General features: G+C 39.7%; 1 protein-coding gene across 1 annotated transcript in view; it reads right to left on the minus strand.

Moving 5' to 3' along the window:
- LOC135107824 (ionotropic receptor 93a-like) overlaps nucleotides 1-12,363 on the minus strand; it is a 101,233-nt gene that overhangs the window by 52,954 nt on the left and 35,916 nt on the right. Inside the window, exons 3-5 of the mRNA XM_064018113.1 lie at nucleotides 11,130-11,277; nucleotides 9,880-10,037; nucleotides 9,640-9,791 (exon numbers count right to left, since the gene is read on the minus strand). Of these exons, the coding sequence (XP_063874183.1) occupies nucleotides 9,640-9,791; nucleotides 9,880-10,037; nucleotides 11,130-11,277 (458 nt within the window). The remainder of the gene's footprint in view (nucleotides 1-9,639; nucleotides 9,792-9,879; nucleotides 10,038-11,129; nucleotides 11,278-12,363) is intronic.

Genomic DNA, 12,363 nt, shown 5'->3' on the forward strand with positions numbered 1-12,363 from the left:
TAGATGTCAGAAGTCAAGAGGGGAGTTAGATCTCGAAAAGTTTTGAGTGATTGAGTGAAAGTGAGGAATGGACGCCTTCATGCCAGACACTATCACCTCTGTTATACGCTCGGCACACACAGATGGTATGACACAGAAGCAATAGTCATTCCAAGGAAAAGCAGTAAAATATCAGTTACTTAATAATTGCTTTTGAAATGTTGCAAATAAGTTAAAACAATGAAAGAAAGAATATAAAGTGTTCTAAAGATTGTTCTTAATAAGTTCAAGAATGATAAAATCATTCTTGAACTGATCAGATCTAGCAAGAAATGTTTCATATTTTGAAGAATTTGCTTACATTTTGCTTATATATATATATATATATATATATATATATATATATATATATATATATATATATATATATATATATATATATATATATATATATATATATATATATATATATTACGCCCAATGTGGATAATTGCTAATGTTCACATTAGGCAAGCAATTTGCACAATTTACAAATATTCGAAAAATGAAAAAAAAAATGAAAAAAAAAATATAAAAAAAAAAAGAAAAAGAAAAAATGCTTGATGTTCACATTATGTAGCTCAATTTTGCCTGGTGTAAATACAACTGCCTAAAAAGTTAAAAATTTTTCCATGATTCGCCCTGGTGACAACGCAAGTTCTATTTATTTATTTTTTGTTTATTTTTATTTATTTATTTATTTATTTATTTATTTTTTTTTTTTTTAGGCAACTACATCGTCTAGATGTACATTGAGTTGTCCACTGATACTTAATATATCCTTGCCCGTTAGTTGCCCTTGCTGTTGCTGTTGTAATTGATTAATTAATTAATTGATTAATTGACATCAGGAACCTCTTCCACATTTATCAGGAGCTTTTCGATTGCACTTAGGTCAGCAGCTGTAAATTTTGGTCCGAGAATTTCCTCCCGGTAGCCTACAGTATATAGCTCATCTTGTCCCTTGAGGACGACCACTAGCAGATTTCTATTATCCGTTGAACAACGATCCATACCCGGGGCCCTTAACGTAGCACATTGTCTTGTGCAGCGAGGCCGCGGGAGGAGGGGAACCATACAGTTAGCAAGATCAGAAGAGCAGTTAGCATGAAAATAACGATAGAAGACAGCTAGAGATGCAACATCGCGGCGATGAGAGAGAGGCTGAAGACAATCAGTTAGAGGAGAGGAGTTGAAGAAACGAAAAGCTTTTAAAGAGGGGTATGTCTAGAAGAGCGGTATGAGTGGAACCTACCCAGACATGTGAAGCACACTCCATACATGGACGGATAAGGACCTTGTACAGAGTTAGCAGCTCGGGAGGTGAGAAAAACTGGCGGAAACGTCTCAGAACACCTAACTTCATAAAAGCTGTTTTTACCTAGAGATGAGATGTAAAGTTTCCAGTTCAGATTATAAGTAAAGGAGAGACTGAGGATGTTAAGTGTAGAAGAGGGGTACAGTTGAGTGTCATTGAAGAAGAGGAGATAGTTGTCTGGAAGGTTGTGTCAAGTTGATAGATGGAGGAATTGAGTTTTTGAGACATTGAACAATTCCAAGTTTGCTCTGCCCCAATCAGAAATTCTAGAAAGATCAGAAGTCAGGCGTTCTGTGACTTCCCTGCGCGAAATGTTTACTTCCTGAAGGGTTGGACGTCTATGAAAAGACGTGGAAGAGTGTAGGGTGGTATCATCAGCGTAGGAGTAGATAGGACAAGAAGTTTGGTTTAGAAGGTCATTGATGAATAATAAGAAAAAGTGGGTGACAGGACAGAACCCTGAGGAACACCACTGTTAATAGATTTAGGAGAAGAACAGTGACCGTATACCACAGCAGCAACAGAACGGTCAAAAAGGAAACTTGAGATGAAGTTACAGAGAGAACGATACAAGCCGTAGGAGGGTAGTTCGGAAATCAAAGCTTTGTGCCAGACTCTATCAAAAGCTTTTGATATGTCCAAGGTAACAGCAAAAGTTTCACCAAAATCTCTAAAAGAGGATGACCAAGACTCATTAAGGAAAACCAGATCACCAGTAGAGCGGCCTTGATGGAACCCATACTGGCTATCAGATAGAAGGTTGTGAGGTGATAGATGTTTAAGAATCTTCCTGTTGAGGATAGATTCAAAAACTTTAGATAGGCAGGAAATTAAAACAATAGGACGATAGTTTGAGTGATTAGAACGGTCACCCTTTTTAGGAACAAGCTGAATGTAGGCAAACTTCGAGCAAGGACAGGTAGATGTTGACGGACAGAGCTGAAAGAGTTTGACTAGGCAACGTGCAAGTACGGAGGCACAGTTTCGGAGAACAATAGGAGGGACCCCATCAGGTCCATAAGCCTTCCAAGGGTTTAGGCCAGCTAGGGCATGGAAAAAATCATTGCGAAGAATTTTAATAGGAAGCATGAAGTAGTCAGAGGATGGAGGAGAGGGAGGAACAAGCCCAGAATCGTTCAAGGTAGAGTTTTTAGCAAAGGTTTGAGCGAAGAGTTCAGCATTAGAAATAGATGTGATAGCAGTGATGCCATCTGGTTCAAATAAAGGAGGGAAAGAAAAAAAAGTTAAGTTATTGGAAATATTTTTAACTAGATGCCAGAAGTCACGAGGGGAGTTAAATCTTGAAAGATTTTGACACTTTCTGTTAATGAAGGAGTTTTTGGCTAGTTGGAGAACAGATTTGCCATGGTTCCGTGCAGAAATATAAAGTGCATGAGATTTTGGTGATGGAATGCTTCAGCACCTTTTGTGGGCCACCTCTCTATCATGTATAGCACGAGAACAAGCTGTGTTAAACCAAGGTTTGGAAGCTTTAGGTCGAGAAAAAGAGTGACGAATGTACGCATCCATGCCAGACATTATCACCTCTGTTATGCGCTCAGCACACAAAGACGGGTCTCTGACACGGAAGCAGTGGTCATTCCAAGGAAAGTCAGCAAAATACCTCCTCAGGTATTCCCGTGTGCCTTTCCCTGCGTAGATGAGCTTCATTATCAACCATGAAGGCACAGTCAGAGTGTTCGAGGGTGGTGTGGGTGGTCAGGATGGAGTTGTATGTCTCCCTCGGAGGCATACACAGGGGATGGTGGCACAGTTGAGAGACCTCAGCAGGAACTTCCATCACCACCAAGGTGACGGAGAATTGGAATGAAATGGAATAGCAGAGGTATAACATGAAGATAGGTGGATTAATTAGGAGGCAGTAGACACCTGCCGAAACGATAATTACTCCCAGTGAGGTCTAAAGCACTGTTCAGGGGGTGCTGTGAACTTATCATTAAACCCAGATGTGACCTCACTGAACGTTTCCCTTTGTGTGTCACAACACAAGGGGGCAGTCACAGCCTGCCCTCTAAAGACAACTCTCTTCCTCCACACAAAACTACAAGCACCTAATAACACACACACCCTCCACTCAAAAATTTTAAAATCATCATGGCGACTCCTACACCAGCCTCGGAGTCCCCATCTGGGGAGGGGACCATAAATGTCCCCAGGTCGGACTGCCTTTCTGTCGACGACCCTAAGTGTCTTGACACCCCCCTCAACTTTTTCTTCATTAACTTCTACAACATTCGCGGTCTAAGATCTAATTTTCAATCTGTAGAACACCACCTCTTCTCTTCTAAACCTCATCTTCTTTTCCTCACTGAAACTCAGGCGTCTGAGGCAACTGATAGTAGCCCCTTTTCTGTTCCCTCCTACTTTCTCTATCCTCATTTTCGATCAAAAGGTGGATGCTGCGTTTATGTGCGCAATGACTCAACCTGTTCTCGTGCCCACGCTCTTGAATCTTCCGAGTTTTCCACCATCTGGCTACGACTACAGAGTCACTCTCATACTAAATTTATCTGTGCTGTATACCTCTCACCTAACTCCTCTGACTATAAGAAATTCTTTGACTACTTAACTTCCAAAGTGGAGCACATTCTGACCCTCTTCCCTTTTGCAGAGATCTCCATTCTTGGAGACTTCCATGTTCACCACCAGCTTTGGCTTTCCTCTCCCTTCACTGACCATCCTGGTGAACTAGTCTACAACTTTGCTATCCTCCATGACCTAGAGCAATTGGTGCAACACCCTACTCGTATTCCTGACCGTCTTGGAGATACGCCCAACATTCTTGACCTTTTCCTGACCTCTAATCCTTCTGCTTATGCTGTCACCCTTTCTTCTCCGTTGGGCTCCTCCGATCACAATCTCATATCTTTATCTTGTCATATCACTCCAATCCCTCCTCAGGATCCCCCTAAGCGAAGGTGCCTCTGGCGTTTTGCCTCTGCTAGTTGGGGGGACCTGAGGAGGTATTTTGCTGATTTTCCTGGGAATGACTACTGCTTCCGTGTCAGAGACCCGTCTTTGTGTGCTGAGCGCATAACAGAGGTGATAGTATCTGGCATGGAGGCATACATTCCTCACTCTTTTTCTCGTCCTAAACCTTCTAAACCTTGGTTTAACATAGCTTGTTCTCGTGCTATACATGATAGAGAGGTGGCCCACAAAAGGTACTGAAGCCTTCCATCACCAGAATCTCATGCATTTTATATTTCTGGCCGGAACCATGCCAAGTATGTTCTCCAACTAGCCAAAAACTCCTTCATTAACAGAAAATGTCAAAACCTTTCAAGATCTAACTCCCCTCCTGATTTCTGGCATCTAGCCAAAAATATCTCCAATAACTTTGCTTCTTCTTCTTTCCCTCCTCTATTTCAACCAGATGGCACCACTGCTATCACATCTATTTCTAAAGCTGAACTCTTTGCTCAAACCTTTGCTAAAAAGTCTACCATGGACGATTCTGGGCTTGTTCCTCCCTCTCCTCCACCCTCTGACTACTTCATGCCACGTATTAAAATTCTTCACAATGATGTTTTCCATGCCCTCGCTGGCCTAAACCCTCGGAAGGCTTATGGACCTGATGGGGTCCCTCCTATTGTTCTCCGAAACTGTGCCTCCGTGCTTGCACCTTGCCTAGTCAAACTCTTTCAGCTCTGTCTGTCAACATCTACCTTTCCTTCTTGCTGGAAGTTTGCCTACATTCAACCTGTTCCTAAAAAGGGTGACCGTTCTAATCCCTCAAACTACCGTCCTATTGCTTTAATTTCCTGCCTATCTAAAGTTTTTGAATCTATCCTCAACAGGAAGATTCTTAAACATCTATCACTTCACGACCTTCTATCTGATCGCCTGTATGGGTTCCGTCAAGGCCGCTCTACTGGTGATCTGGCTTTCCTTACTGAGTCTTGGTCATCCTCTTTTAGAGATTTTGGTGAAACTTTTGCTGTTGCCTTGGACATATCAAAAGCTTTTGATAGAGTCTGGCACAAAGCTTTGATTTCCAAACTACCCTCCTACGGTTTCTATCCTTCTCTCTGTAACTTCATCTCAAGTTTCCTTTCTGACCGTTCTAATGATGGTGTGGTAGACGGTCACTGTTCTTCTCCTAAATCTATTAACAGTGGTGTTCCTCAGGGTTCTGTCCTGTCACCCACTCTCTTCTTATTATTGATTAATGATCTTCTAAACCAAACTTCTTGTCCTATCCACTCCTACGCTGATGATACCACCCTGCACTTTTCCACGTCTTTTCATAGACGTCCAACCCTTCAGGAGGTAAACATATCACGCAGAGAAACCACAGAACGCCTTACTTCTGATCTTTCTAAAATTTCTGATTGGGGCAGAGCAAACTTTTTATTGTTCAATGCCTCAAAAACTCAATTCCTCCATCTATCAACTCGACACAACCTTCCAGATAACTATCCCCTCTTTTTCAATGACACTCAACTGTCCCCCTTTTCTACACTGAACATCCTTGGTCTGTCCTTTACTTATAATCTGAACTGGAAACTTCACATCTCATCTCTAGCTAAAACACCTTCTATGAAGTTAGGTGTTCTGAGACGTCTCTGCCAGTTTTTCTCACCCCTCCAGCTGCTAACTCTGTACAAGGGCCTTATCCGTCCATGTATGGACTATGCTTCACATGTCTGGGGGGGTTCCACTCATACTGCTCTTCTAGACAGGGTGGAATCAAAAGCTTTTCGTCTCATGAACTCCTCTCCTCTAACTGATTGTCTTCAGCCTCTCTCTCACCGCCGCAATGTTGCATATCTAGCTGTCTTCTACTGCTATTTTCATGCTAACTGCTCTTCTGATCTTGCTAACTGCATGCCTCCCCTCCTTCCGCGGCCTCGCTGCACAAGACTTTCTTCTTTCTCTCACTCCTATTCTGTCCACCTCTCTAACGCAAAAGTTAACCAGTATTCTCATTCATTCATCTCTTTCTCTGGTAAACTCTGGAACTCCCTGCCTGCTTTTGTATTTCCACTTTCCTATGACTTGAATTCCTTCAAGAGGGAGATTTCAAGACACTTATCCATCAATTTTTGTCCACTGCTTTGACCCTTTTATGGGACTGGCATTTCTGTGGGCATTTTTTTTATTAGCTTTTTGTTGCCCTTGGCCAGTGTCCTTCCTACATAAAAAAAAAAAAAATGTCAGAATCGGATTCCATCGCCTCGCAGGCACATTTGGATAGAATGAACGAATGGACAGACAGATGGCAAATGCAGTTTAATATCAACATATGCAAAGTACTAGGTACACAATAAGGTACACAATGGTACACAATAAGGTACACAATAAGCAACGAATCTCTGATAGGTTCAGGGTACGAAAAATATTTAGGAGTTATAGATGGCTCCATTTAGTAATGCATAGGGGCCAGAAACATTGCAAATAGAATACTAGGATTCATTTTTAGGAGTGGTAAAAGCAGAAGTCCCGAAATAATATCAAAATTATATTTGGCGCTGGTCAGACCTCATCTAGACTACGCTGTGCAGTTCTAGTCCCCATATTACAGGATATAGGTCTATTAGAATCAGTACAAAGGAGAATGACTAAAAGGATACAGGGGATGAGGAGTATTCCTTACGAAGCAAGACTTAAGGTGTTATTTTTTTTTTATTTATTTATTTTTTTTTTTTTAGAGAGAGAGAGAGAGAAACGTAGGTTAAGAGGAGACTTGATACAAGTCTTTAAGTGGTATAAGGGTTATAACAAGGTGGACGTAAGCAAAATTCCTAGAATCAGTAACTATGGTAGAACAAGAAATGACGGGTTCAAGCTTGAAAAATTTAGTTTCAAAATGGAAATACGAATGAATTGGATCTCAAATAGAGTGGTAGATGAAAGAAACGAAACGGTAATCAAGTTGTTAGTGCTGAGTCATTGCTGAGGTTTAATAGAAGATTAGACAGATTTATGGATGGGGATGATAGGTATATTTCATACAGGGACTACCGCGTGTAGGCCTGATGGCTTCTTGCAGTTTCCCTTATTTCTTATGCTCTTATGTTCTTATGTGACAGAGAGAGGACTTGCATTACAGATGTTGCAAATGCAAACATCTGAATTTTTTTGTATTAAAAACGCAATTCTTTGGAGCGGTTGAGCAACACGACTGTTTTAGCAACACATCTGATACTTTTGTTAGACTGTGACAGGCTAAGCACAGTAATATTTAAGCAAGTTTCTTGTAGCATTTTTATGTATATTTATAGATAAGTAGCTAAAATCAAGAAGTATTAATAATTAGTATTTATTTAAGTATATTTAACATTAACTTTAAGAAATAGCCATTTTTTATTTAGATATTCAAGTGTAAGGCATAACAATGCTTTATAATCTGATTTTGCAATTTCATACATAATGTGATTGTATCATGTATGTATCATTATTTAGAATTGTTAAAGCTCTGTGATGTACAATATGATGTACAATTTCATTCATAATGTGATTTACATGTATCATTATTTAGAATTGTTAAAGCTCTGGGATGAACAATATGATGTGTGATGGCCTTCAGATATTTCATTGACTTGTGTGCAAGAATAACTAATGAACTACCTTTGCTCAGGTTTTAGTTAAGCCGTTTAGCCTAGTACACACACACCTGAATAGTGATAAAATATGGGCATTATCACTATTACTATAAAGAGATGATGGTGATGAAAAAAAAAGTCATTTGAAGATTATGTAGGATATTATGTTTTCTCGTATATATTTTTCAATGCTGGGTAAAACAGAAGTGATGTAAACTAAAAATGATTTAAAATATTATTACATGACCTTACAGACTGTTATACCTCTAGTTTTCGAAGAAGCACAAATCTTTGTTACAAGTATTCTAGTTTTTTTTTTTTTTTTTATTCCCATTGTATTCTCAACCTCTGGCATGCATTCCATGCAGATATCTTACTTATCTAGTACAAAATAAAGAATGTAGTTTTGTATGGTATAAAGAATATATTTTTATTGTACAATAAATGTTGTCATTTGACATACTATATCATTTTCATCTGTAAATGCTACCCTTTTATTTGACCCTTTTATGGGACTGGCATTTCAGTGGGCATTTTTTTTATTAGATTTTTGTTGCCCTTGGCCAGTATCCTTCCTACATAAAAGAAAAAAAAAAATATATATATATATATATATATATATATATATATATATATATATATATATATATATATATATATATATATATATATATATATATATATATATATATACTACGCTGTGCAATTCTGGTCCCCACATTACAGGAAGGATTTAGGTCTATTAGAATCAGTACAAAGGAGAATGACTAAAAGGATACAGGGGATGAGGAGTATTTCTTACAAGGCGAGGTTGAAGCTGTTAAATGTACATTCTTTAGTGAGACGTAGATTAAGAGGGGACCTGATAGAAGTCTTTAAGTAGTATAAGGCTTATAACAAGGGGGACGTAAGCAAAATTCTTAGGATCAGCAACCAGGGCAGAACAAGAATTAACGGGTTCAAGCTTGAAAAATTTAAGTTTAAGAAAGAGATAGGAAAAAGATTAATCTCAAATAGAAAGGTAGATGAATGGAACGGACTCAGTAATCATGTTGTTAGTGCTAAGACATTAGGGAGCTTTAAGAGAAGATTAGACGGGTTTATGGATGGGGATGATATGTGGAAAAAGGTAAGTATATATCATACAGGGACTGCCACGTGTAAGCCTGGTGGCTTCTTGCAGCTTCCCTTATTTCTTATGTTCTTATATATATATATATATATATATATATATATATATATATATATATATATATATATATATATATATATATATATATATATATATATATATATATATGTTTTCCCAGTTTAGAGACAAACTTGCCAAAAGTTTACATATTTGCAAAAATAATGCAAAAAAAAAAAATTAATATGTTTTCCCAGTTCCCACTTTCCAGTTGCCTAAGTATTAGCATTGTACATATATCCAAAAGCAACATCATATCTCATGATGAGTGCTCCGAGTGCAGATGTTTCAATCTAGGTGATTTTTTTTTTTTTTCATTATTTCCAAATCATAAACATCCCTTGCCATCTAGATACAGTGGTCCATATTAGTGCAAATTACATAATAAAAACACCTGATCGTAGAAAACCCGAGTCCCTTGTTTACATCCACTTGTTGAATACAGTAATTTTAGCATTTCATAACCCAGAAGTCTCCTTGCATTGTTCGAATCTTACCGATTTACATGGTGATAAATCCTAATATTCCCGTTTTCGCTGCCTCACCTGGAAACTGAAGAGTATGCCAGGGTGTGCAGAAGTGGTCCGGCCAGGAGAATCACGCCCATCACAGCAAGCCACACTTCTAAGGTGTAAGGCAGTGACACGGATTGCCATCTTGGTAATGGTGACGGCTTTTTTACCATAAAGCAAGTTTCCTGCGGTGCAACGTTTGAAAGAATGTGCTGTAAATGTTAGTGAAATTGTATAATATTGCATTGTCCACCGAGATTGGTGAGTACGCACCACTTGGCCATGTGGGAAAGTGTACTCCTGGAACTTCGTCCGCCCTTTCACATTAGCGACGAAAAGGTTGGCAAGGACGATGTCAGCTTCTCCACGGGCCAACATGCCGACCAGACCGTCCCACGACCCGTTCACTGTCAGCTTCCCCCAGAACTCGCCTGTGCCAGGATCATCAAGTTTTTACATTGACCAGATGTTATAAACGGAAATCAGTACATTTTTATTATTAATATTTTTTTTGTGGGGGAGGGGGGCAAAATTACCTACTTTAGGGATGGAAAACTAAAAGCATTTTGGTTACATTATACTTAAATGATCTCTAAAGCTCAGATTTTGCTCTGTATTAACTAGTTGATTTAAACTAAGGCTCGGTTTACACTACTCCGTTTTTACGGATTCCATTTCCGTACACCATCCAACAATGACGTCACCACCGTTTCCGTTCGAGTGACTGTAGTAGGAACCGGGCTCCATTTCTACCTCAGCTTGAACGGACGAGCTGAGCGGAAGAGATTAATCAAGTTTAGCTTTGTACGGAGAGACTAGTAGTGTTGCACGTACTGATATTTTGAATGTTCTAGGTATGATACTCAAGTACATGAAAAAACGTCACTGAATTATAGCTTTGTAATGTAATAATGTTATATTGTAAATTAAACATTTTAATACTTCGTGGAAAAAGAGGAGCGACTGGGGTCCCAGCATGAGGCGGGAACACCGCAAAGCAATAAATGACACTCGTCTTCACCTCGCTGGTCTCTCTTCGTCAGCTGTGAGCAGCAAGGTGGCAAGAAGTATACGAAATCCTTGGCGAGGATGTCTCTTCTCCGCGCGGCCATGTTGACGAACATGGATACGGAGACAGCAGCCAACTCCTCTGTTCAGTATTGACTCCGTTTTTGTGACGTTAGTTATTGTTGGGCGGTGAACGGAGACGGAATCCGTCCAACAATGACGTCACAAAAACAGAGTCAGCACTGAACGGAGGAATCCCTGTAATCATTGTTTGTCAACATGGGTGCGCGGAGAAGAGACCTCCTCGACCTCCTATAATTATTGCCACCTTGCTGCTCGCGGATGACGAAGCAGAAACGAAGCCCGGTTCTCACTACAGCTCGAATGGAAACGGTGGTGACGTCATTGTTGGATGGTGTGCGGAAACAGAATCTGTAAAAACGCAGTAGTGTAAACCGGGCCTTACTGAAACGGCACGCCATCACTCAGTAGGCGTATTAAATGTGTAACCTCACCAGCGGGAGGCCTCCTATAACGTAGAGAGAAATTCAGAACATCCCCCACGGCCTCCGCCAGAAAGATGTTGTCACCGTACCAGTGACCTTCACTGCCGTTGTTCTCACGTCGATATATCACAGCTGGAGGAAAGTTGAACGTACCCACCTGTGAACAGTTTATTTAGGATTTTTTTTTTTCATATATACAATATACAATTTTAATGTAACGAAACATTTTATACTTAATTGTGGGTATAACGAACGAACGGCCTCACCCTGCCGAACTCGCCCTTATTCAACGAAATGGTAAATGTGATGACCACCAGAGTGAAATATGATAATGTGTGTATAACTGTGAATGTGTGGATTTATACACACATGATAGACTATGATAAATCCATTTATTTGGAAACTTATTACTGTACATGCATGTATGCTACTGTTACTAAATTGCACCTTACACGCATACTTTACATACAGAAGGAAGAAGCAGTACACACTGTTTGCCTATATTCAACCTGTTCCTAAAAAGGGTGACCGTTCTAATCCCTCAAACTACCGTCATATTGCTTTAATTTCCTGCCTATCTAAAGTTTTTTTAATCTATCCTCAACAGGGAGATTCTTAAACATCTATCACTTCACAACCTTCTATCTGATCGCCAGTATGGGTTCCGTCAAGGCCGCTCTACTGGTGATCTTCTGGCTTTCCTTACTGAGGTTCATCCTCTTTTAGAGATTTTGGTGAAACTTTTGCTGTTACCTTGGACATATAAAAAGCTTTTGATAGAGTCTGGCACAAACTTTGATTTCCAAACTACCCTCCTACGGTTTCTATCCTTCTCTCTGTAACTTCATCTCAAGTTTCCTTTCTGACCATTCTATTGCTGCTGTGGTAGACGGTCACTGTTCTTCTCCTAAATCAATTAACAGTGGTGTTCCTCAGGGTTCTGTCTTGTCACCCACTCTCTTCTTATTATTCATTAATGATCTTCTAAAACAAACTTCTTGTCCTATCCACTCCTACGCTGATGATACCACCCTGCACTTTTCCACGTCTTTTCATAGACGTCCAACATATCACGCAGGGAAGCCACAGAACGCTTGACTTCTAATCTTTCTAAAATTTCTGATTGGGGCAGAGCAAACTTGGTATTGTTCAATGCCTCAAAAACTCAATTCCTCCATCTATCAACTCGACACAACCTTCCAGACCACTATCCCCTCTTCTTCAATGACACTCAACTGTCCCC

The sequence above is a fragment of the Scylla paramamosain genome, chromosome 16 (assembly GCF_035594125.1).
Source record: "Scylla paramamosain isolate STU-SP2022 chromosome 16, ASM3559412v1, whole genome shotgun sequence".
Classification (NCBI taxonomy): Eukaryota; Metazoa; Arthropoda; class Malacostraca; order Decapoda; family Portunidae; genus Scylla; species Scylla paramamosain.